At 42.4% G+C, this 24,684-nt stretch overlaps 1 protein-coding gene across 1 annotated transcript in view; it reads right to left on the reverse strand.

Annotated features, from left to right (window-relative positions):
- The window catches only part of sbno1 (strawberry notch homolog 1 (Drosophila)), a 124,149-nt gene that overhangs the window by 96,765 nt on the left and 2,700 nt on the right, over window positions 1–24,684 (reverse strand). The window contains exon 2 of the mRNA XM_073052000.1: window positions 6,437–6,571. Within this exon, the coding sequence (XP_072908101.1) occupies window positions 6,437–6,571 (135 nt within the window). The remainder of the gene's footprint in view (window positions 1–6,436; window positions 6,572–24,684) is intronic.

Consider the following 24,684-nt stretch of genomic DNA (forward strand, 5'->3'; position numbering starts at 1 on the left):
AGCAGGAGTGATTTGGGTCAAATGGTTTTTTCCTCTGCTACACAAAACTATGACTCAATACTATCCCTGGTTGTCCTGATGAAGCGCCTCAGCCAAAATGTCAACTCTATTCCTCTCCATAGATGCTGCCTGGCCTGCTGAGTTCCTCCAGCATTTTGTGTGGTATTCTATACTATGTTCTATAACTTCAAAATATAAAATTATTCAAAGGAGGACACAAGAGTCTGAAATGTGATTCTAAATTTGTGTTTACTTTAAGCAAGGTATGCACATGTTACATGGTAGCATGATGACATATGCAATTCACATATTTTTACACATACAGCCCATAATTATTTAAATGAAGAATGGTTAATCAATATATATATATACACAAGATTACTCAAATATTACTGAAATATTAAATATACAACAACACACACAAAATGCTGGAGAAACTCAGCAGGCTTTCCAGCATCTGCAGAAACTCGTATTTATCTGGGTATAGATTCAGGACCTCAAACACCCAAAAATTATCAAAGTTTTTGCTCACGTTCAATGGGGTACTTTGCCAATCACCTCCATTCTGTACCAATGGGAACCACCTCTGTCCATTGGCAACTGCCTTCAGAACTCTGATTGTACCTCCTTCCAAATGACTCGAAGGCAGTGGTTCCCAACCTGGGATCCATGGACACCTTGCTTAATGGCAGTAGTCCATGGCATAAAAAAAGTTGAAAAATCTTTGCTCTAGGGAGAGGAATTCAAGTTTCTCTTCTATCCACATAACTGAAGTTCAACATGCCCAGAGTAATTTATGAACCTATTCTATTTATGCACTTCAGCTTTCACATCTAGCCTAACATCTTGCAGCCAAAATTGGCACAATACCCCAGTCCTGATGCAGTACCGATGAAGGGTCTTGGCACAGTATGTTGATTTCCATAGGTGCTGCCTGGCCTAAGTACCTCCAGCATTTTGTGTGTGTTACAATACTCCAGTTATACCATCTCTTCCTACTCAAATGTAACACTTCACATTTCTCAATGTTATATTTCATCTGCATCTATCAGTCAAGCTGCCTTATCGCCTTAAATAATTTGTCACTATTCTCATCATTCATTTCCCCACCCCCCCATGTCATTGCAGCTCTAGAAACTGTTCAAGTTCATTTTAGGAACAATAACTCAGTTTCATTCCGTGAGGATCTCCACGGTAAACTTTCCTCCAGTATGAAATAGCTAGCTTCCACTTTGACTAGATTCCTAGTATTTAACTAGCTTTTGACTAAAACTGCGACAGCCACTCTTATTCCAGAGTCATCCGTCTTGATGACGAATTTGGCACCTCAGCAAATGTCTTTTACAAGTCAATATTGCATCAACTTGCATTCTATAAGACCATAAGATACAGGAGCAGAATTAGGCCATTTGGCCCATCTTCTCCGCAAATTCATCATGGCTGATCTAATTTTTCTCTCAGCCCCAATCTCCTCCCTTCTCCCCCCAACTCCTTGTGTCCTGACTAATCAAGAACCTATCAACCTCAGCATTAAATATACATAACGACTTGGCCACCACAGCTATCTGTGACAAAGAAAATCCACAGATTTAACAGAGTTTGGCAAAAGAAATTCTTCATCTCTGTTCTAAAATGATGCCCCTCTATTCTGAGGCTATGTCCTCTGTACTTAGATTCTCCCACCATAAGAAACATCCTCTCCAAATCCATTCTATCACTCCATCATTCAATAGCTTTCAATGAAGTTACCCATCATTATTCTGAATTCTAGTGAGTACGGGCCCAGAACCATCAAAAGCTCTTCATATAACAAGCTATTCAATACCAGAATCATTTTTGTGACCCTCCTTTGAACCTTCTCCAGTTTCAGCATGTCCTTTCTAAGATAAGGGTCCCAAAACAGTCTGAACATTACATCCTTGCTTTTACATTCTAGTACTCTTGGAATGTATCTGCCTTTTTCACCACAGACTTGACTTGTAAATTAACCTTCAGGGAATCCTGCACAAGGACTCCAAAATCCCTTTGCCCCTCAGTTTTTTGTATTTTCTCCCCATTTAGAAAATAGTCAACCGTTTCATTTCTTCTACCAAAGTGCATGACCATACTGTATTCCATCTGCCATAACTTTGCCCATTCTCCTGATCTATCCAAGTCCTTCTGTAGCCTCTCTACTTGCTCAAAACTAACTGCCCTTCCATCTATCTTCATATTGTCTGCAAACTTTGTAACAAAGCCACCAAGTCCATCATTCAAATCATTGACATACAAATAATTTTTTTCTTCATAAACTCACCGCTGTCTATAAGGAGTTTATACGTTCTTCCTCCTCCCCCCCGTGACCTTGTGGGTTTCATCCCACAGTCCAAAGATGCACCGGTTAGTAGGTTCACTGGTCATTGTAAATTGCCCGGTGATTCATCTAGGGTTAAGTTGGGGGTCGCTGGGCAGCATGGCTCAGTGCTGGAAGGGCCTATTCTAAGCTGCATCTAATTAAGTTAAATATGACTTGCTTTTAACAATAGATGCTGGTTAGAATTTAGTACAGCACTGGAACAAGCCCTTCAACCTCAACAATTTGATAACTTATAAATCTCCTCCAATTTTTATTTTACTTTAATAAATTCATTCTTGTCTCAGTGACTGTTTATCTTGTCCCCAAATGTTTCTAGAACTACTCCACTATCAAGGTTAAATTGATTGAGTGGGTCACATCCAGATTTATGGCCACACCAACAGGTATAATGCTAGCAATTTTCCTGCCACTGCCTTTAAGGAGCTTGTACTACCTCTCCGTGATCGTGTGAGTATTCCTCCAAGTGCTCTGTTTTCCTCCCATAGTCCAAGGATCTACCGGTTGGCTGGTTAATTGGTCATTAAAAATTGCCCTGTGACTAGGCTTGGGGTAAATTGGGGAATTGCTGGGTGATGTGGCTCGAAGGGCCTATTCCATGCTGTGCCTCAACAGATTTTCCAGTCCTAAAGCTCAACCCCTATCCCTTACAATCATTTTATCTTCACATTTTAAAATTGATTCCTTTTTCGTTTTTTCTCATGCTCGTTCTTTGCCTCATTTTCCTTTTAACTTTCTCTTCCGTAAATCAGTCTGGGTCTGATTTGCGTTAATTCTCCCCCCCCCCCCCCCCCAAACACCAACCTCTCTTTTATTCCCCCTCTTCCATTTTACTCCAGCTTGGTTATCTAGGGAGCCCATCTTTAATTCCCTATCCTTATTCCTCATGGGAATACAGTTAGAATGTATCTAAAGCTCATACAGATGGGGTGCATCAGCCATGGTTGGCAAGTCATCTAGAAGGAAAACTCTTGATCTCAAACCTCCGCTGCCTTGTGGCTATACCCATTCGTGGAGAAGGCTTTGGGAGTAAACCCTGAGGGAAAAATCTGGAGCTGGATTCCCCGAGGTGACTGGCAGTTCCTGCACGGCGCTGGTGGCAAACTGTATCAGTCTCTGCTGTTCCTCTGGAGTCATCAGCTGCATGGAGAGGGGGAGCCAGCTGCATGGGCAACAGGTCACTCTCCATATCGTACTGCCCCGCTTTGCATGTCAACTATGTAGATAGGTAGGAAGCAACATCCATGGTTGACCCTGACCAACAGAGGCCTCACAATATCTAAAACTATCTCCATTTTAAAGTCCTCTTAATATTTAATCGCTTTTGCATGTTAAGCTCTGATTCCACAAAGGCCAGATCTGTTCCCAAGCCACTGAAACTGCCTCTTTCTCAGTACTTCTGGATTTGCCTCTGTCCTTTCTACTACTACTTCAAACCACATGATATTATAATTTCTGTTCCTCGGTTGTTTCCCACTAATACTTGTTCTATTTGACTCAGATCACTTCCCACAATAAAGTCCAGTAATACCACCTTCCTTAGTTGGCCATAAGCACACTGACCAGGAAGATCCTCCTGATGATAATTATCCCCTCTCTTCTTCCACTGCTGTTGCAATTCCAATCTATATTTTGAACATTGAAACCTTCCATTAGTACAAAATTACAGACCTTACAACTCAGACGGTCTCACAATCTAAGAAAGCTGGAGACTCTCTGGAGGACAGAGCTGAAGAAATTGAAGGTTGCAGGAAATTACAATACAAACGCAGATTGCTTGATTTTAAAAAGCTGCAAGTACCGAATGGGTTCAGCAAGGAGTTGTTACGTAGCATAATGGCTTACAGCGGCAGCTGTGAGATTTAAACCTGGATCTCACAGTTGGTGCCGCAAACCATTTTGCTACACAACCATGCTCCTTGCTGAACCCAATTGGTGCTTGCAGCTTTTTAAAAAATTATGCATTTGAATTGTAACTCAATTAAGCCAAAACTCTAAAACATTTTCAACTCTGATCAGGGTTCAATTCCTGTTGCTGCCTGTAAGAAGTTTGTACATCCTCCATGTGACCACATGGGATTCCTCTGGTTTCCTCCCACATTACAAAGACATACAGGATAGGGTTAATAAGCTGAGGCATGCTATGTTGAAGCATGGCGATACCAGCAGGCTGCCCCCAATTCATCCTCTGCCCGTGTTGGTTGTTGACACAAAGATATTTCACTGTATGTTTCAATGTACATGTGACAAATAAAGATAATCAGTGCATCCACTTCCTAAGGAGATTTGGGCAAGCAAGGCTCCCCCTCCCCTTCCCCATCCCATCGTAACTGCATTTTACAGAAGCAGAACTGAGAGCGTCCTGACAAGCTGCATCTCCATCTGGTATGGGAGCAGCTGAGCATCGGACCGGAAGTCTATCAAAAAGGACTGTGACAGCAGCTGAGAGGATCATTGGGGTCTCCCTACCATCCATTGGGGGCATTGATCAGTAGCGCTGCATACTCAGGGCCTTTAGTTTTATCAAGGATCCCACCAATCCATTCAGCATCCCCTTCGACTTTCTAACATCAGGCAGGAGACTCCAATGCATAAAAATAAGAACAGTCAGAATGGGAAACAGTTTCTTCTCTCAGGCCAACAGGCTTCTGAAATCCCTGTCGCATCTCCTTCTAAGTGTCACTGGTTAATCTGCTTCGTACCTTACAATATTTAGTTTATGCACTTCAGTTTGGTATTTATGTGTGATTCATCTGTAGATTTTATCTTTACCTTCGTAAGTTATTGTGTGTTATGTGTGCCATGTGTAGTAGTGCTTTACCTCCTGGTTCGGAGAAATGTTGCCTCGTTTCTATATACGTTATATGGTTAGACATGTTATATACGTGTATGTAGTTAACTGACAATAAACTTCACTTAACTTGACTTGAAGCCACAGCTATGTCTAAAGCAGAGGTTTGCACTTAGGGTCCACAGACCCCTCAGGTAATGGTAGGGGTCCGTGGCATTAAAAAAAGGTTGGGAACCTTTTGTATAATCTTGATATGAAGGAAACTATAAATAGCTCAATCCCATAAACTTAACCACAGAATGCAACCCCACAAAGAGCAGCATAATCTAAGAAATAAACAAAACATTAAAGTTGGAGATAATTTAGGCCAACTTTGCACCAAAACATTTCTGCACAATAAGCATAAGAATCCTGTGTCGATATCACTGGACAACAAAGATTTTACTTCCTGAATACTTCTGGGGTATCTTATGGATTTTGGGCTAATGATCATGAAAATCACCATGAAATTTCCCTATCACACATAGTTTATTTGAAATCATCTATACTTTGTATTTCAATTGATAATTCAAGTCAGAATTACCAATGCCATAATTAAGGCATTTTTTTTAAATCCACAAAACAAACAGGACATCAATGACAGGCAATTCAAAGAACTTCTAGTGGGACCGGAGAAAATCACATTCAAGGATGTTGCAGAAAATTTTCATGGACAGCTATGTACAGCTGGTTGTCAACATGCTTCAAGTATACAAAACCATGAAGTGCAACACGTCACAAAGATTCATTTTCTGCATTCCCATTTAGACTTCTTCCCTGAAAATCTTGGCACCATCAGTGACAAGCACAGTGAAAGGTTTCCCCAGGACATTGTGGTTACGGAGAAATGGTATCGGGGAACTGAATGCTGATTGTTTCAGACATTGAGTATAAACAAAAATTACCAACATTTTTGCTTAAACAATTGCACTGTTATGCAATTAAATGCACTCTGTTCAATAAAGGTTAATTTCTTGTTTCCTTCAAATTCCTACATTATACAAGTAGTCTGAAATTATATTTGTGGTCTATCAATAAACAAAAAAAAATTCTGAGTAAGTGACAGTTTTGAAAAAGCTCGTTGTCCACAGTAATCGAAGGCAACATTCAGTTTGAATATATTCAACCCTAACTTCCATTGCAATCTATACATTATGGCAAAGAGTCACATTACAATCTAAACATTATAGCAAAAAGTCACACTCAAGGTAAAGAAAGGAATATAAATTATAAAACAGGAAAAACCATCTTACCTGCTGCAAGCCGCCACTCGATGACAAAGGCGACATCAAGCCAGTGTCAAGTGGATCTGCATCAAAAAGATCATTAGGGCTAATCCCACTTTCGCTCAAAGCAGCAAGCAGAAGATCTTGGCCCGGGTCTGTCATCTAGAGATTAACAAAAAACATTATTAAGACTTTGCAAACTTATTGACGAGACAAAGTGAAAATGAAACACAGAACAGCAGGTTAGATTCCATTTTTGGCTTTTGTATTTTTTGGGAATGACAGTTTGGTTAATTGCTGGGAGTCTGAACTTTCTGCAAACAAGATTTGGGTATTTACTGGTCTCTCCGTCTGTAAGTATCCATGAATTAACATTTATGCCTCATTTGTATGTAATGTAGACCCAACTCACAGCTTTCTTTGAATGAGAATATTGTAATTTGTTTCCTCTTCTCTTAAAATGAGGAAGAGGAAATAAATGGTTGTTTGCTGCAGTCCCATCCTCCATCAGAACATAACCAATCCAAGACATTAAATCGCCTCAAATTCCTTGACGTGTTCTGGGGAATAATTGTCCAAGCCCAGAAGCAGCTTCATGTCTCTAGTAAAATCTCATCTGAAAAGAATTTTACTCTCCTTCAACACTACATCCAGTATCAGGAAGCAAGCACAGTCAACCAGCCTGCGTCACACCAAAGTGATTTTCTAAATCTATGTGTCAGAAGTGCGAGCAGAAAACATGTAACTCACAACTCAAACTCCCCTTGCGAATATGGTGGCAAGTTGCTTTTACTGCAAGGTGTTTTTATTTATTGAGATGCGGAATAGGTCCTTCTGGCCCTTCCAGCCGCAGCCCCCAGCAATCCCCCAATTTAATCCTAAACTAATCATGGGACCGTTAACAATGACCAATTAGCCTACCGTCTTTCAACTAAGTCAGAAAACCCATGCAGTAACAGGGAGAACATACAAACTCCTTACAAGCAGCGGCAGGAATTGAACGCTGCTTGTGAGTACTATAAAGCACTGTGCTAACCACTATGCAACAGTATGCCATGGGTAAAGGAGTACCTACAGTCTGTATGCCATCCATAAGATCATTCTGAGGGAGATCCAGGATTTGACCTGTAACAGTGAGGCAAATCCTCGTCCAGACAAGAGGGATCTTGTGTTTGGGAGATGTTGAGAAAGTATCAAGAGAATTGCCGGAATGTGTCATTTAGATTATATAACTATTTCAAAGTTGCTAGGTGGAGTTACGTCTCTATAAAAGGAGGTGCAAAGTGCTCCTTCCTGCTGCTAGCCTGCAGGTCATGTTTGGGCAAGATGTAGCACCTGCTTAGCCCTCCCCACACCCTTACAAAAATCAGGGTCACATGAAGCCATGGGAGCAGGTGGTGGATGGTCATATGAGCAACTGGTGCTTTCGTTAGTTAGAGGAACAGTCAGAAGGTTCTGTGGGCAAGAATGAGATTCCCAGACGATATAGTGCCTCCCGGGTGCCAAGGTCCAGGATATCTCTGATCGAGTCCTTGGCGTTCTTAAGTAAAGGGGTGAACAGCCAGAAGTCATGGTCCACGTAGGTATCAATGACACAGAGAGGACGAATGATGAAGTTCTGCATTGGGAGTTCAGGGAGCAAAGTGCTAAGTTAAAGGGCAAGACCTCCAGGGCTGTGGTCTCAGGATTGCCACCTGTGCACCTGAACTCGGAAGATTATACAATTTAATATGTGGCTAAGGAGTTGGTACAGGAGGAAGGGCATAAGATCTTTAGATCATTGGGCTCTCTTCCAGGGAAGGTGGGACCTGTACTGAAGGGACGGGTTGCACCTGAACTGGAGGGGAACTATTATCCTAATGGGATAATGCTGCATGGTGGGGTACAAACAAAGGCAATGTGTAGAGAGGAGAAGCTGTCCATAGGGCAAAATGCAGACAACATAAATGATGGACAAAATCTGAAGGTGTTGTATTTGAATGTTTGCAGTATAGATGAACTAGTAGCACAGTTGCAGATAGGCAGGTATGATGTTGTAGGCATCTCTGAATCCAAAAAAACTGAAAATACTGAAATCTGAAGTGCAAGGGGACTTGGGAGTCCTTGAGCAGGATTCCCTAAACGTCAATTTGCAGGCTGTGTCTGTGGTGAGAAAGGCAAATGTAATGTTTGCATTCATTTCAAGAGGATTAGAATATAAAAGCAAGATGTAATGTTGAGACTTTATAAAGTACTGGTGAGTATTCCAAGCAGTTCTGGGCCTCTTAGAAATGATGTGCTGAAATTGGAGAGGGTTCAAAGGAGGTTCATGAAAATGATTCCAAGATTGAATGGCTTGTCACATGAACAGCGTTTGATGACTCTGGGCCTGTATTCATTGGAATTCAGAAGAATGAAGGGTGGCCACATCAAAACCTATCAAATGGTGAAAGGTTTTGAGAGTGGATGTGGAGAGGATGTTTCCGATGGTGGGAGAGTCTAAGTCCAGAGAACACGGCCTCAGAATAGAGGCGCATCCTGTTAGAACAGAGATGAAGAGGCATTTCTTTAGTCAGAGAATGGTGAATCTGAGGAATTCTTTGCTGTAGGCAGATGTGGAGGCCAAGTTGTTATGTATATATGAGGCAGAGGTTGGTAAGATTCTTGATTGGTCAAGGCATGAAGGGAAACAGGGAGAAGGCAGGAGATTGGGGCTGAGAGGAAAATTGAATCAGCCATGTTGAAATGGTAGAGCAGACACAATGTGTTAAATGACCTAGCTCTCATTTCCTTTATTTTATGGTGTTATGAGACCAGGCAGACAATCTCTGAAGGATATTGATCATGGTTGGGGTCACCTGTCTTGTCAAGACACTGCCCAGTAGAAGGGAATGGCAAATTACTTCTGTAGAAAAATTTGCCAAGAGCAGTCATGATCATGGAAAGACTATGTTGGGCCACGTCATACAACACAGTACTTAATAAATGAACAATACTATAATCACAGATGACAAGTGATGAAGAAGCAATAGAGCACAATGGCCCCACCCATGATGTGCCAAATTAATTAAATGAGAACACATTTACAGTGAGAGGGACAGATATAAAGGAGATGTGCAGGACAAGTTTGGTGTTTTCACAGAGAGCGCTGGGTGCCTGGAATGTGCTTCCAGGGATAACATTCAAAGTAAATATATGTCAGAGACGTTCAAAAAGCTCTTTGATAGGCACAGGAATGTGCATGAAATGGAAGGATATGGAGATCATGTAGGTAGAGGGGATTAGTTTTAAAGATTCAAAGTACTTTGATAATCAAAGTCTGCAGTTTACAACCCTGAGATTTGTCAATCCAGAGAGCCACAAAACAAAGAAAACCATTCAAAGAATAAACATGGAACATCCCCCCCCAACACAAAAAACAAATCGAGCAAACGGCAACACGAAAAAAGAGTGCAAAACACAAAATCCAAAGTGTCCAAGCATATACAGTTCAGCTTAGTGTTCATTATCTGCAGGCTGCCCTGATTCAAAATCACCTAAAGCCACAAAAGAAAGGAGCAACCCGAAATCAGAAACACATAACATGAACCTGAGTCCAATCCACAAACTGTGTCCATTAAACCTAGGATTCGGCACCATCCTCCAACAACATCGAGGGACAGAGATCACTCAAACACAGGGACTTTCCACAGGAGCAGCAAGCCAGAAGGAGAGAGAGATGTCACATGCAGACATCTTCCTCCTACAGCATCAATCAAAAGGCTGGAAGACAGCGCTGAACACCTGCTCACCTTCCACAACTGCCTCGATGATCGCAATCTTTCTCGGCGCTTCAAGTGGTGAGATCGGCGAGAAATGGAGTCAATCATGAGCTTGTGCCCTATCTCCAGGCTTCTTGGCCTTCAGGTCTCGCATTTTGCTCTCAACACCTTCGGAGATAGCAAAGCACCAGACTGCTCAATTGGCGAGGGAAACACACTGCTAAATTGTCGATGATAGTTGGGCTCCAACAGTAGCAGAACCATATTTGAAAGAAAAAGAAGTCGTTTCTTGACCAACTGGTGGATGTTGCCCTTGTTTCCGTTGTTCGCTGGCACCATCTTCTTCTGGAAGATGGTGTAAGTGAATCTAGTTGGGGATTTGATTATTAAGTATTTCAGTTGGGCATTTGATTAAATACATTACGAGCTGAGGGCCTGTTTCTGTGCTATGTTCTATGAGAAACACAACTGCTCCCATGCACATAAAACAATGTACATATTCCTTCATTCTCTGCACATTTGTGTGCCTATCTAAAATCCCCTCAAACAGTTCTATATTTGTCTTCACTGCCACCCATGACTTCTGTGTAAAAACAAAACCTACCTCCAACTCATGCGTACCCTCTAGTATTAGACATCAGAACTGGGAGAAAGATACCAGTTTATCGACTCCTGAGTTTTATAAATTTCCATCAGGTCTCCGCTCAGCCACTTCAAAGAAAGCAAACACAGTTCGTCCAGCCTCTCTTTATAACACGTGCCCTCTAATCCAGGAAACACCCTGCTAAGCATCTTGAACCCTCTCCAAAGCTTCTAAGTGAAGTTTAGGGAAATTTGAGAGAGGGAATTGCCTCACCAAGGTACTTTTCAGTTCTCTACACAATATTTTTGCAGTATACGTAACTGTTTCAATACATCTACTAACAGCAATAACAATTTAAACACAAATGCTATAGTGGGTCTGCAGCAAGTAGTGCCGGCCACCTGCCGAACATACACCTGTCCATAACAAGGTTGCCAGGAATGACCAGTGTGAAATCATTTCTATCCATGACTCTCTCCACCTTCATTACACATGGTACTATTCTCATATGCACTGCTATAAACTCAGAACGTATCAGGCATCATATAAAGAGGTAGTAGTTATTTAGGTGGCGAGGTGGAGATGCATCTCAACCAAAGGAGGTGCGAGGTGCTCCTACCCTTGTACAGACACTGCCTAGAAGGTGGCAATGGCAAACTATATCTGTAGAAATAGACCATATGATACAGGAACAGAATTAGGCCATTTGGCCCATCGAGTCTCCTCCATTTCATCATGGCTGATCCATTTTCCTCAGTCCCAGTCTCCTGCCTTCTGTGCATATCTCTTTATACTCTGACTAATCAAAAACCTATCAACCTCTGCTTTAAATATACCCGATGACTTGGCCTCCACAGGCACCTGTAGCAATGAATTCCGTAGATTCACCACTCTCTGGCTTAAGAAATTACTCATCTCCATTCTAAATGGACATCCCCCTACCCTGAGGCTGTGCCCTCTGATCTTAGACTCCCTCACCATTGGAAACATCCTCTCTTAATCCCCTATCAAGGCCTTTCAACATTCAGTAGGTTTCAATGAGGTCACCCCTCATACTCCTGAATTCCAGTGAGTCCTAGTTATGGGACCACTGACACCAGGCAGACAATCTCTATAGGCTATTGATAACGGCTGGGGTCACCCATCTTTGTAAAGGCGCTGCCCAGAAGACAATGACAAACCACTTCTGAAGAAAAATTTGCCAAGAACAATCATGGTCATGGAAAGATCGTTATCACCCACATTGTACGACACGGCATGTGATGATGACAACATTTTATTAAAGGTGCATTCATCATAATTTATACATCAGCTGCTCATCTTCCCTTCCTACTTCCAATAAAACAAGGACTGCAGACACTTTCATTGCAAAATGGACAAAAGCTTACAAGGGGACAAAATTTAGCCTAAAAATTAGATGACAGGCCAGTGAGGCCACAAAGGCAAACACAGAACCATGCAAAGATTAGCTAAACCAATGAACAAATGGGATTAAAACTCTGTAGATTCTTCACTATCACTAGTAATGGACAACAAAATTAACTGCAATTTGAAAATACAGTTGATTCTGTTTAATTGGGACTCATCAGGGCCAGCACATTTTGGTCCAATTAAGTGGCTGCCTCAGTTTGCCGAAGTTTCATGGCAATACATAAAAGGTATAAAAAAAAGAAACAGTAACAAATTATACATTACAATGAAATACATAATAAATTGGAACACTACCAATACTACTACAATACAATAAAATGTAAGATGGAGGAATTCATCCAGTGTACTCTGGTGTGTTCTTTTTGACTGTAAATTTACAAGATCAGTGCAGATAATGGACTGCTTTCATACAAAGCTATCGACGATTGCACCCTCCATATCTTCGTTTTCATTGTAACATTCAAGATGACTGTCAGTATCTTCAAACTTGTCATCCCAGCTGTTTCTGGCATCTCCAAGCCGGAATGCTTGAAACCGTGGTGGGCAAAACAGTTCTGAATTGTCTTACTGCTTATTACTTACCAACCATCAATGACAAAAGTCGCTACATGTCACTACTGCTCACTCTAAGCATGGTATAGTGTCCAGCAGCCACACAACTGAACCTAGTTAGAAACTGCTCGGCAACAGTTACCTGTTGCAATTAAATGGAATAGTGTTCCAAATAAATGAAGGGAATCCCGGCTATTTTCTCTATTTGTTTTTGTACTTTTAGCAGTTGTCCTAAATAAGCACCTGCCCTGATAAACTGATGCCTCAATTAACTGGAATCCACTGTACATCATCGTTCATTCATTATTGGTGGGTCTAATTAATGCAATTTCCTCTCCAAGAGCAACATACAAGTATCTTCAGCATACAGACTGCAGTTCAAAGAGGTTGCTCACCACCAATACAAATCCACATCAATGGTTTAAATGAAGGGAGCTGCTGATGGTAAAACAATAAAATTGTTTGTGTGGGCAGCAGACAGGCTTTTGGGCAAAGCTCTATAGGTTTCAAATCACAAGAACAAGAGATTCTTCAGATACTTGAAATCCAGACTAACACATACAAAATGCTGGAGGACCTTTCATGATGGAGAGTCTCAACCCAAAACACTGACTGTTTATTCCTCTCCGCAGATTTATTGAGATACAATGCAGTATAGGCCCTTCAGACCACGCTGCTCAGCAACCGATGATTTAACTCTAGCCTAAAAACGGGACAATTTACAATGAGCAATTAACCAACTGACCTGTACATCTTTGGACTGTGGGAGGAAGCCAGAACACTCACACGGTCACAGGGAGAACATACAAACTGAATCTGGGTTGCTGGTACTATAAAGCATTATGCCAACTATGCTACCATACCGCCTCACCTGATGCTGCCTGAACTGATGAGTTCTTCCAGCATTTTGTGTGTGTTTCTATCAGCTTAAAGGTAATTATGGAAAGGAATAAGGATGGTCCAATGTCCAGATTTGGAAGAGGTGAAGCACAATTTCAAAATAAGACAGGACCTGCTAAAGTTGACCGATTGAAGCTATTTGCATGAAAGTCCACATCTGACAAGTGGGAGTCTTTAAAAGTGTGTAGGGCCAAAGTGCAAAGTGAAAAGCAAAGGCAGATCCAAGAAAAACTAGATATACAGAGAAATTGAAGATTAGATATAATAACAATATGGAACTAGATTTGTTTTCCTTGAAGCAGAGGCTGAAATGGACCTGGCAGAGGTACACTGAATTATAAGCAACCTTGGTTCTGCACATGGAAGGAAACTCTTCTCCCACAACAGAGATCTGTAAAACTAAAGCCCAGAGGTTTAGGGAAGTGGAAAAAGAGGTTTAGAGGGGATCTGAGCAAGAATTTCTCATCACCTATCCAGAACACACACCTGAGTGGGTGTAAGATGGTTTAAGATAGCACTGGTGGATCTCAGCAACTTCCAGCTGATGGCCAATGAAACAAGGAAAACAACTAAATACTTTATTAATTACTTGTTTTCTGGTAAACAATCATCACAAGCAAGTCTGTAACTTCCTTTTGGACTCAGGAGGCAATTTGATGTGCCAGACTGAGGTGAGGCAGTGACTCCGTTGCCAAATCACCGGGCTGAATTGGAAAAGTCAGGTACAGGCTGAACCGAGGAGGCGGGGGTCCAGGTCCCAGAGCATACTGAAGTTAGTGAACCCGATGTCTGGATGATGATTTACGCACTCAGCCGAATTGCAAAGGTCAAGGACCGGAGGCAATGAATGGGACAGTTCGGCTCACTGCTCCATTCTGCGCTGACTTAAGGGTCTGTGGATGGATTCTTTGTGGACTTCAGTTCAGAATTCTATTTGCTTGTGTCTATTACTTGCATGACCTTTTTTTCCCCTCTTCAAATTGGATGCTTGACAATTTTTATTTTTGATGGGTTCTTTTGGGTTTTCTTTGTTTCCTGGCTATCTGTAAGGAAAACAAATCCTCAAGGTTGTACAAGACAATAAGATATAGAAACAGAATTAGGCCATTTGGCCCATCAAGTCTGCTCCACCATTTCATCCTAACTGATCAATTTTTCCTCTCAGCCTTAATCTCCTGCCTTCTCCGAGTATCCCTTCATGCCCTGACCAATTAAGAATCTACAACATCTGCCTGTAATTTCTTTCCCAATCAATAAAGTATCTATCTAAAAATACATAAAGACTTGGCCTCCGGAGCTGTCTGTGACAATGAATTCTACAGATTTACCACTCTGGCTGAAGAAATTCCTCATCTGTTATTAAAGGACATCCCGCTATTCTGAGGCTGTATCTTCTGATCTGAGATACTCCCACCATAGGAAACATCCTCTTCACATCCACTCTGTCAAGGCCTTTAACCATTCAATAGGTTGCAATGAAGCCACCCCTCATTCTTCTGAATTCTAGTGAATACAGGTCCAGAGAAAACCATGCTAACTACAGCCTATTTTATCATGTGCCTCCAAGTACCCCGAAACCACATTCTTAACAATTGACTCCAACATTTTCTGAACCCAAGGTCAGACTAACTGGCTTATAATTTCCCTTTTTCTGCTTCTTGAACAGTGGAGCGACATTTGCAATTTTCCAGTCTACCGAAACATTCCAGAATCTAGTGATTCTTGATAGATCATTACTAATGCTTTCTTCAGTTCATCTGCCATTTCCTTGTCCCCATCACTACCTATCCAGCGTTGTTTTCTAGTGGTCCAATATCCACTCTTGCCTCTCCTTTGCACTTTACATACCTGAAGAAACTTTCAGTATCATCTTTCATGTTATTGGCTAGCTTACTTTCATATTCCATCTTTACCTTCTTCCCTTCTGCTGGTATTTAAAAGCTTCCCAATGCTCGAACTCCACACTAATTTTTGCTCTATTATATACACTCTCTTTGGTTTTGACTTTGCTTGCTTGCCACAGTTGTGTCATATTGCCTTTAGAATAATACTTCCTCTTTGAGATGTATATACCCTGTGCCTTCCAAATTGCTTCCACAACTTCCAGCCATTACTGTCATCCCTGCCAGTGTTCTTTTCCAGTCAATTCTGGCCAACTTCTCTCTCTTACTCCACAATAATACTGATACATCTGACTTTAGCTTCTCCATCTCAAATTGCAGGGTGAATTCGATCATATTATGGTCACTTGCCCCTCAGGGTTCTTTTACTTTAAGATCTCTAATCAATTCTGGTTCAATGCACAACACCCAATCCAGACTAGCTGATCCCCTCATGGGCTCAACCACAAGCTGTTCTAATAGGAATTCTAGAAATGCCACCCTTGGAATTCAGCACCAACCTGATTTGCCCAATTTACCTGCATATTGAAATCTTCCATTACTGTGCCCTTTTGGAATTCATTTTCTATCTCCCGTTGTCATTTGTAGGCCACATCCTTATGACTGTTTGAGGATCTGTATACATCTCCCATTGGGGTCTTTTACCCTTGCAGTTTCTTAGTTCTATCCAGAATGACTCCACAGCCTTCGGACCCTGTCACCTTTTTCGTGATTTAATTTTATTTTATAACCAACAGAACAATGCTGCCGCTTCTACTTTCCCAACGGAGCTTTCAATACAATGTGTATCCTTGGACATTAAGCTCCCAACTATAATCTTCTTTCAGCCATGATTCAGTGATGCCTACAACATCATACCTGACAATCTGTAACTGCGCTACAAGTTCATTGACTTTATTCCATATATTGCACACATTCAAATATAACACCTTCAGTCCTGTATTCACTCTTTTCAATTTTATCCCTTTTATGTTGCAGCTCATCCTGTTGACTGCAATTTGCCCTATCTTCAGCCTCTCCTTGCTAGGAGTCTCACTACACATCGCCTCTGTTTGTAAACCAACTACCTTATCTTCAGCACTATCATTCTAGTTCCCATCCTCCTGCCAAATTAGTTTAAACCCACCCGAACAACTCTGGACAACCTGCCCATGAGGATATTGGACCCCTCAGGTTCAGGTGTAAACCATCCCTTTTGTGAAGGTCATACCTTCTCCATAAATCTGAACCCCTGCCCCCTGCACCACTTCCTCAGCCATGCATTCACCTACCAAATCATCCTATTCGTACCATCAATGGCACCTGGCACAGACAGCAATCAGAGATTACTACCCTGAAGTCCTGTTTCTCAGCTTTCTATCTAGCTCCCTAAAATCTCTCTTCAGCACCTCTGCACCTTTTCTACCCGTGTCACTGGTGCCAATACGTACCAAATCTTCTAGGTGTTCACTCCCGTCCTTGAGAATGCCATAGACTCGATCCAAGACATCCCTATCGTGGCACCAGGGAAGCAACATGGCATCCTATCTGTAGGCTTCTGTTGCACCCACAGAACCTCATCTCTGCTCCTCTGACTAAGGAATCTCCTGTCAACATTGCAGTCCTCTTCAACTCTCTGCTCTTTTGAGCCACAGCACCAGACAGTGCCTGAGACCCGCTCACTGTGGCTCCCCCATGGTAGGTTGTATCCCTGAACAGTATCTAAAGTTGCATACTTTATTATTTAGGGGAATGGCCACAAGTGTGCTCTGCAGTGTCTGTGCATTTACCCTCGATCTCATGACAGTCACTCAAGTTATGTCTTACAACCACGGGCTGACTACCTCTCTGTAGCTCCTATCGCTTCTTATGTATATATACTTTGATAATAAATGTACTTTGAACTTTGACAGAGACAGCACTTGCACAAAATTTAAACAATATGTAGATGAATATTTGAACCTCTGAGATAGACAAATGCCGGCAATGATAGGTATTTGATGATGATAAGATACAGTATGATTGGCAAAAAAAGGCAAACTATAGGAATAACTTCATGGAACAAGGAATATCGTGGGTAGAAAAACCCTGTCAATGTTTTGGGTTGAGAGAGACTGAGAATGGAGAGGGAAGGAGGGGAGAGGGAAGACTGCTACAGGGGCCAGGAGATGACAAGACTGAAGACAGGAGGAGGAGGCCAGACAGATGAAGTCAGGTAAGACAAAAAAATGTTGTCAGTTTGTAGGATAAGTGGTGAAACACAAAATATTGGAATCCAATCAGAAAGATGATCATGGGAACTATTAGGGAACCTGTGAGGGGCAAGTAGGCAGCTAGAGGAACTCATTCTGCAGATGAAATGTGCACCAGTTTGCGAATGGAATAGGTGGAAGGGAACAAAACTGAGTTATAGAAGTGGGTGGGGGAAGGTGGGCTGTAGACTGACTATGAAATGTAGTTCTTCAAGTTTGTCTTGGACCCCAGCCTGGCTGCTGAGAATCCAAAGTCAATGTGGGAAAGGGAAAGGGAAGGGGAATTGAAGTAGCACGCAATGTGGAGCTCGAGCTCAAGATGGCCATTGTAGACCAGGTCTCTGCAAATTGGTCATCCAGTCTGCGTAGGTCTCCACAATTCAGAGGGAGACAGATCAGACTGGGACTGGAGTAAGGAACGTTCAAGGCCCTGGGTGGTGGCAAGTCAGCAAGGGCAAGAACAGGTTCTGCACCTGCTGCATTTGCAGGAGACACAGTCAAGGAGTGAGTAGTGAGGGATAAGCAGATCAGAAGGTATCCCACACCTGAAACTCAACACTTCCCTCGGTGACTGAATCCCTGACTTGCTGAGCAACAGACCGTTATCAGTAAAGATAGGCAGGAACACTTCCACCAGGATTATCCTCAACACCTGTGTCCCACAAGGTTGTGTCCTCAGCTATTGACTACTCCCCTGTACACTCACAACTGCATGGTCAGATTCAGCTCTAACTCATTAGTAAGCTTCCAGTTGATACCACCATAGTGGACTAAATCTCAAATAATGATGTCAGAGTACAGGAAAGGGGGGAAGGAGTCATGGTCCTGTTTTACATCAATGCTCAAGAAGGTTGAGAGCCTCAAATTCCTAGGAATGAACATCAGCAACAGCCTATCCTGGTCCAACCACAAAAACACCATGCCAAGAAACTTCATCAGCACCTTTACTTCCTAAAGAGGCTAAAGAAATTTGGCACGTTCCCTTTGGCCCTCACCAATATTTAATTGATACCCCACTGAAAGCATCTTGTCGACTACATAAGGCAACCAAGACCACAGGAAACTGCAGAGTTGTGGTGGACATGGCTCAGCACAGCACAGGACCAGGCTCCCCTCGAGAGACTTGTCTACATTTAATCAAAGACACTCACTCACATACTCCCTTCTCTTTCCTCTCATCAACCACCAAAAGCCTGAAAGCACATACCACCGGGCTGAAAGAGATTATATCTCATTGATAAAGCTATTGAATTGGTCTCCTAGTACAAGATGGACTCTTGATCTCACAATCTATCCTTGCACCTTATTAATTTGCCTATGCTGCACTTTGTCTAATATCTGTAACACTTTATTCTGCATTTTGTTACAGTTTTCCCTCAATGCACTGACGTGATGAAAGGATCTGTATGGACAACATGCAAAACGAACTTTTTTTTTACTGTACTTCAGTACAAGTCACAACAACAAATCAACTTACTAAACCCCTGACTTTCTCAAGGCAATGAGCCTGTCCAAACAATAATGTAAACAAAACACTTAAATCATTGACCCAAGCTTGAATCACAACTATGTTGCTTTCCTTATTAATTTTAAATTTTAAAAAGTTTCACCACCCAAGTCAAACATCCCACAATAAATACCCCTCTACACCAGCAGTCCATGGTCCAATGGCAGGGGTTCATGGCATAAACAAAGATTAACCTTTGCTGTCAATGTACCTGTCCAAATATCTTTCAAACATCATAATCGCACCTGTCTCCACCACTTCCTCTGGCAACTTGTTCCATATGGCCAATTTCTGTGCAGAAAACTTCCTCGTCAGCCCCCCATCAAATCTTTCCCCTCACACCTTAAACCCAGGTATGTCATCAAATTTCAGATCCCACTATCCACGGGGAAAAGACTGACAATATACCTTATCTATACTTTTCAAAAGTTTGATAAAGTCACCACTCAACCTTCCTCACTAGAGAAATGTCCTTATAACTGAAGGCCTCAATTACAGCAACACCCACATCAATCATTCCTGCACTCACTCTAATTATTCACAACCCAATGGCCAGAAATGCACACAAGATACAGGATGTGGTCTCACCAACATCTTGCACAGTTGTAACATCACAACCCAACTCTTGGCCACAATGCCCATCGAATGAAGGCAAAGAATGCCAAGTGCCTTCTTCACCAGCTTACCTCAGTGGTGTCTCCTGCAGGGAACTATGCATTTACAGTATAACCATAGGTCTCTCTTTCTGTTCTGGAACACTCCCTAGAGCCCTGTCATTCACTGTCTAAGCGTCTTCTTCACCAGTTTACCTGCAGTGTTACCTCTTTCAGTACAACCCTCAGTGTCTCTCTTCTGGAACACTCCGCCGAGCCCTGCCATTCACCATCTACATGCTGTATTGGCTTCACTTCCCATCTCTTCACACTTGCCTGTGTGAAATTCCATCTACTATACTTTAGCTCATTTTCTGTGTTGATTTGGATCTTGTTGCAGTCTAAGACAACATTCCACCCACCGCTAATTTTGATGTCATCAACTCACTCTCATTCAAATTATGAAATACATGACACACAGCCAGTTTATTGTCATAGACACGCATACCCATTGTGCATGAAAATGCATTATTTTTGTGGTGGCAGCAGCACGGTACATTACAAACACAACAACAGAGGAGCCAGTTTGAATCCCAGGTTTCCCATCTGAATAATAAACAACTACCTGACTACTTGCATCAAGTGTATTTTATGTCCGGTTGAGCCTTCCTGAAGATAAATAAATCCAAGGAAGGCGACGGGCCCAGATCTCTGGGCCTGTGCAAGCAAGCTAGCTGGAGTGTTTGCTGACATCTTCAACTGCTCCCTGCTTCAGTCTAAGATCCCCTCGTGTTTTAAGAAGGCAACGTTAATCCCGGTGCCAAAGAAAAGCAAGGTGGCATACCTGAATGACTATCAACCTGTGGCTCTGACATCAATTGCTATGAAGTGCTTCGACTGATTGGTTATGGCACACATCAACCATAGCCTACCAGTCAACCTCGACGCTTTGCAATTCGCCTACCGGAGCAACAGGTCAACGGCAGATGCCATCTCTCTGGCACTACATTCCTCCTTAGAATACCTGAAGAATAAAAACTCTTATGTAAGGCTCCTTTTCATTGACTACAGCTCTGCCTTTAATACCATCATTCCAAATAAACTGATTCCTAAGCTCTGGAACCTGGGTCTTAGCACTCAGATCTGCAGCTGGATCTTCAACTTCCTCACAGACAGGACCCAGGCTGTAAAAATAGGGGACAAGCTCTCCTCTACAATCACTCTGAGCACCGGTGCCCCACAAGGCTGTGTACTCAGCCCCCTGCTGTACTCACTGTACACCCATGATTGTGTAGCCAAGTTTCCATCAAACTCAATATACAAGTTTGTTGACGACACCACAATTGTAGGCCATATCTTGGGTAATGATGAGTCACAGTACAAAGAGGAAATTAAGAACCTGGTGGCATGGTGCGAAGACAATAACCTATCCCTCAACGTCAGCAAGGCGAAGGAATTGGTTGTTGACTTCAGAAGGAGTAGCGGACCGCATGACCCCATCTACATCGGTGGTGCACAGGTGGAACAGGTCAAAAGCTTTAAGTTCCTCGGTGTGAATATCACAAATGACCTGACTTGGTCTAACCAAGCAAGAGTCTACTGCCAAGAAGGCCCACCAGCGCCTTTACTTCCTGAGGAAGCTGAAGAAATTTGGCCTGTCCCCTAAAACCCTCACTAATTTTTATAGATGCACCATAGAAAGCATTCTTCTAGGGTGCATCACAACCAGGTATGGAAGTTGGCCTGTCCAAGACCGGAAGAAGCTGCAGAAGATAGTGAACATAGCCCAGCACATCACACAAACCCATCTTCCATCCTTGGACTCACTTTACACTGCATGCTGTCGGAGCAGTGCTGCCAGGGTAATCAAGGATACGACCCACCCAGCCAACACACTTTTTGTCCCTCTTCCCTCCAGGAGAAGGTTCAGGAGCTTGAAGATTCGTATGGCCAGATTTGGGAACAGCTTCTTTCCAACTGTGATAAGACTGCTGAATGGATCCTGACCCAGATCTGGGCCGTACCTTCCAATTATCTGGACCTAACTTGTACTACCTTACTTTCCCTTTTCTATTTTCTAATTATGACTTATAATTTAATTTTTTAAATATATTTACTTGGATTTGTACTTCAGGGAGCACTAAGCGCTGAATCAAATATCGCTGTTATGGTTGTGTGCTCTAGTATCAATTGTTTGGTACTATTTGGTATAAAGTAAAGTACTCACTCTGGATCCTCTGATCTCACATTCTTAGCCAGGATCTTACCTTGCAAGATCTTGCCAAATGCCTTGATGTTGTCCATATCTACAGCCCTGTCCTCTCCAATCCTTTTGGTGAGTCACACATCAAAGACACAAACCCTGTGGTGCAACTGATCAACGATGACCAAGACCCCCATCTATTAAAGTCCCATTTATTTGCATTGGCCCATATCACTCTAAACCAGGGGTTCCCAACCTTTTTTATGCCATGGACCCCTGTACTTACACAGTGAACAGTAGGACACCAAGGTGTGAAGTAGAACAAAGAGATATAGGAATACAGGTCCATAATTCATTGAAAGTGAAGTCACAGGTAGATAATATCGTGGAGAAAGGTTTTTAGCACATTGGCCTTTATAAAGCAAAGTATTAAGAACAAGAGATGGGTTGTTTTGTTGAAGTTGTACAAGATATTGGTGAACGTAATTTAGAGGATTCTGCAAACACGAGGAAATCTGCAGATGCTTGGAGGATTGTGTGCAGGTTTGGCCACCCACCTACAGGAAAGATGTAAATAGGATGAAAAAGTACAGAGAAAATTTATAAGAAATTTGCCGAGCCTGGAGGACCTGGAACTTAAAATTTTAAGGGGAGATTTAATATAAGTATACAAAATTATGAGGAGTATAGATAGGGTAACTGCAAGCAGGCCTTTTCCACTGAGGTCAGATGGGACGACAACAGAGGTTATGGGTTAGGGGTGAAAGGTGAAACATGAGGGGAAACTTACACACTCAGAGGGTGGCTGCAAACGCAAGTGTTAGGGCGAGCTCAATTTCAACGTTTAAGACATATTTGGCTTGGTACGGGTATGATGGGCCGAAGGGCCTGTTCCTGTGCTGTAATTTTCACGCAACTGTCCAAATGTCTTAAATTTTGTTAAATGTTCCTGCCTCAATCATTTCCTCTTGCAGTTCATTCTGTCTGGGTGAAAACACTGTCCCTCAGGTTACTATTAACCTAAACCTATGTCCTCTAGTTCTACATTCCCCTACCGTGGGGGGAAAAACAACTGAGTGCATTGCACACAGCCTATCTTTGCACCTCATGATGTTATACATTTTCATAAGATCATCAATCACCTGTGCTCCAATGAAGTTCCAACCCACTCACCATCCTTCCATAACCCAGTTACCTGAGCCCTGCCAACATCCTCAGAAATCTCATCTGTGCTCTTTCCAGCTTCACCTGTGACCCCATTTTAGGGAATTTTTGTGCTCCAAGGTCCCTCTGTTTGACAACACACAACTCAGGACCTTCCTGTGGAAATCCCATCCGGATTTGCCTTCCCAAAATGTAACATTCACATCTCTCCAAATTAAACTCCACTTGCTATTCCTCGGCTCACTTACACAACTGATCAAGATTCCACGGTCATCCCTGAAAACTCTCTTCACTGGCTAAAACACCACTTATTTGTCATAGAAAAGTACAGCACAGAAACTGGCCCTTTGGCCCATCTAGTCCTATATTTCAGCACCATAGAATGCTACATACCCTTCAGTCTACAATGTTGTGCCAAACTTTTAACCTAAAGATCAATCTTACCCTTCCTCCCCATACAGCCCTTCATTTTTCATTCATTCATGAGCCGAAGAGTCTCTTCGATGTTCCTAATGCAGGGTGTTCCAGTGGCATTCACCACCGTCTGTGTAAAGAACATCCCCCCTATAGCTTCCTCCAAACATCTTACAGTTATAAACACGAGGAAGTCTGTAGATGTTGGAAATCCAGAGCAACACACACACAAAATGTTGGAGGAACTCAACCAGTCAGGCAGCATCTATGGAACAAATTTCATGACACATGCCGGTGATAATAAACAATTCTGGAAATGAACGAACGGTCGACATTTCGGGCTAAGGCCCTTCTTCAGGGCTGAGAAGGAAGGTGAGGTGGGGGGTGAGGGTGTAGTATACCGGAAAGAGAAATTGATACCATGCTGTCAGGCTGGAGGCTACCTGGACAGAATATAAGGTGTTTCTCTTCCCTCCTAAGGGTGGCCTCATCTTGGCTCAAGAGAAGGCCACGGAACGACATGTCCAAATGGGAATCAGTATTAAAATGTTTGGTCAATGGGAAGTCCCGCTTGTGGCGGAAGGCTCGGGGGTGCTCAAAGAAACGGTCTGCAATTTATGGCAGGTTTCACCAATGTAGAGAAGGCCACACCGGGAAATTATCCCCCCCGGTATTAGCCATTTCTACCCTGGAGAAAAATCTCTGGCTGTCCACTCTTTCCTCTTGTACATCTCTATCAATTTACGGCAGCCATCCCCAAACTTACCATCTATTCCCAATACGTATTGATCAAAATCTTTGATAGAAATAGTAATGGACTGAACATTAAGCCCCAGGGAACACCCAGAGCAAATTTTAACAATGAATTGACTTTTATTTAAATATAAATGCTGTAAGCCCAACTCAAATAAAACCAGCCACAGTAAGAATCACCCCATAATCCACAAGATTGACTGATCAAATATTGACCATTTTAAATCCAAACCAGCTGTGGCAGAAACTCAACAATGCCAATATCAGATGGAAACGGCAGAACACATACCAAAATAGCAGGAT

This window comes from Hemitrygon akajei, chromosome 7 (genome assembly GCF_048418815.1).
Source record: "Hemitrygon akajei chromosome 7, sHemAka1.3, whole genome shotgun sequence".
In the NCBI taxonomy this organism is placed as follows: Eukaryota; Metazoa; Chordata; class Chondrichthyes; order Myliobatiformes; family Dasyatidae; genus Hemitrygon; species Hemitrygon akajei.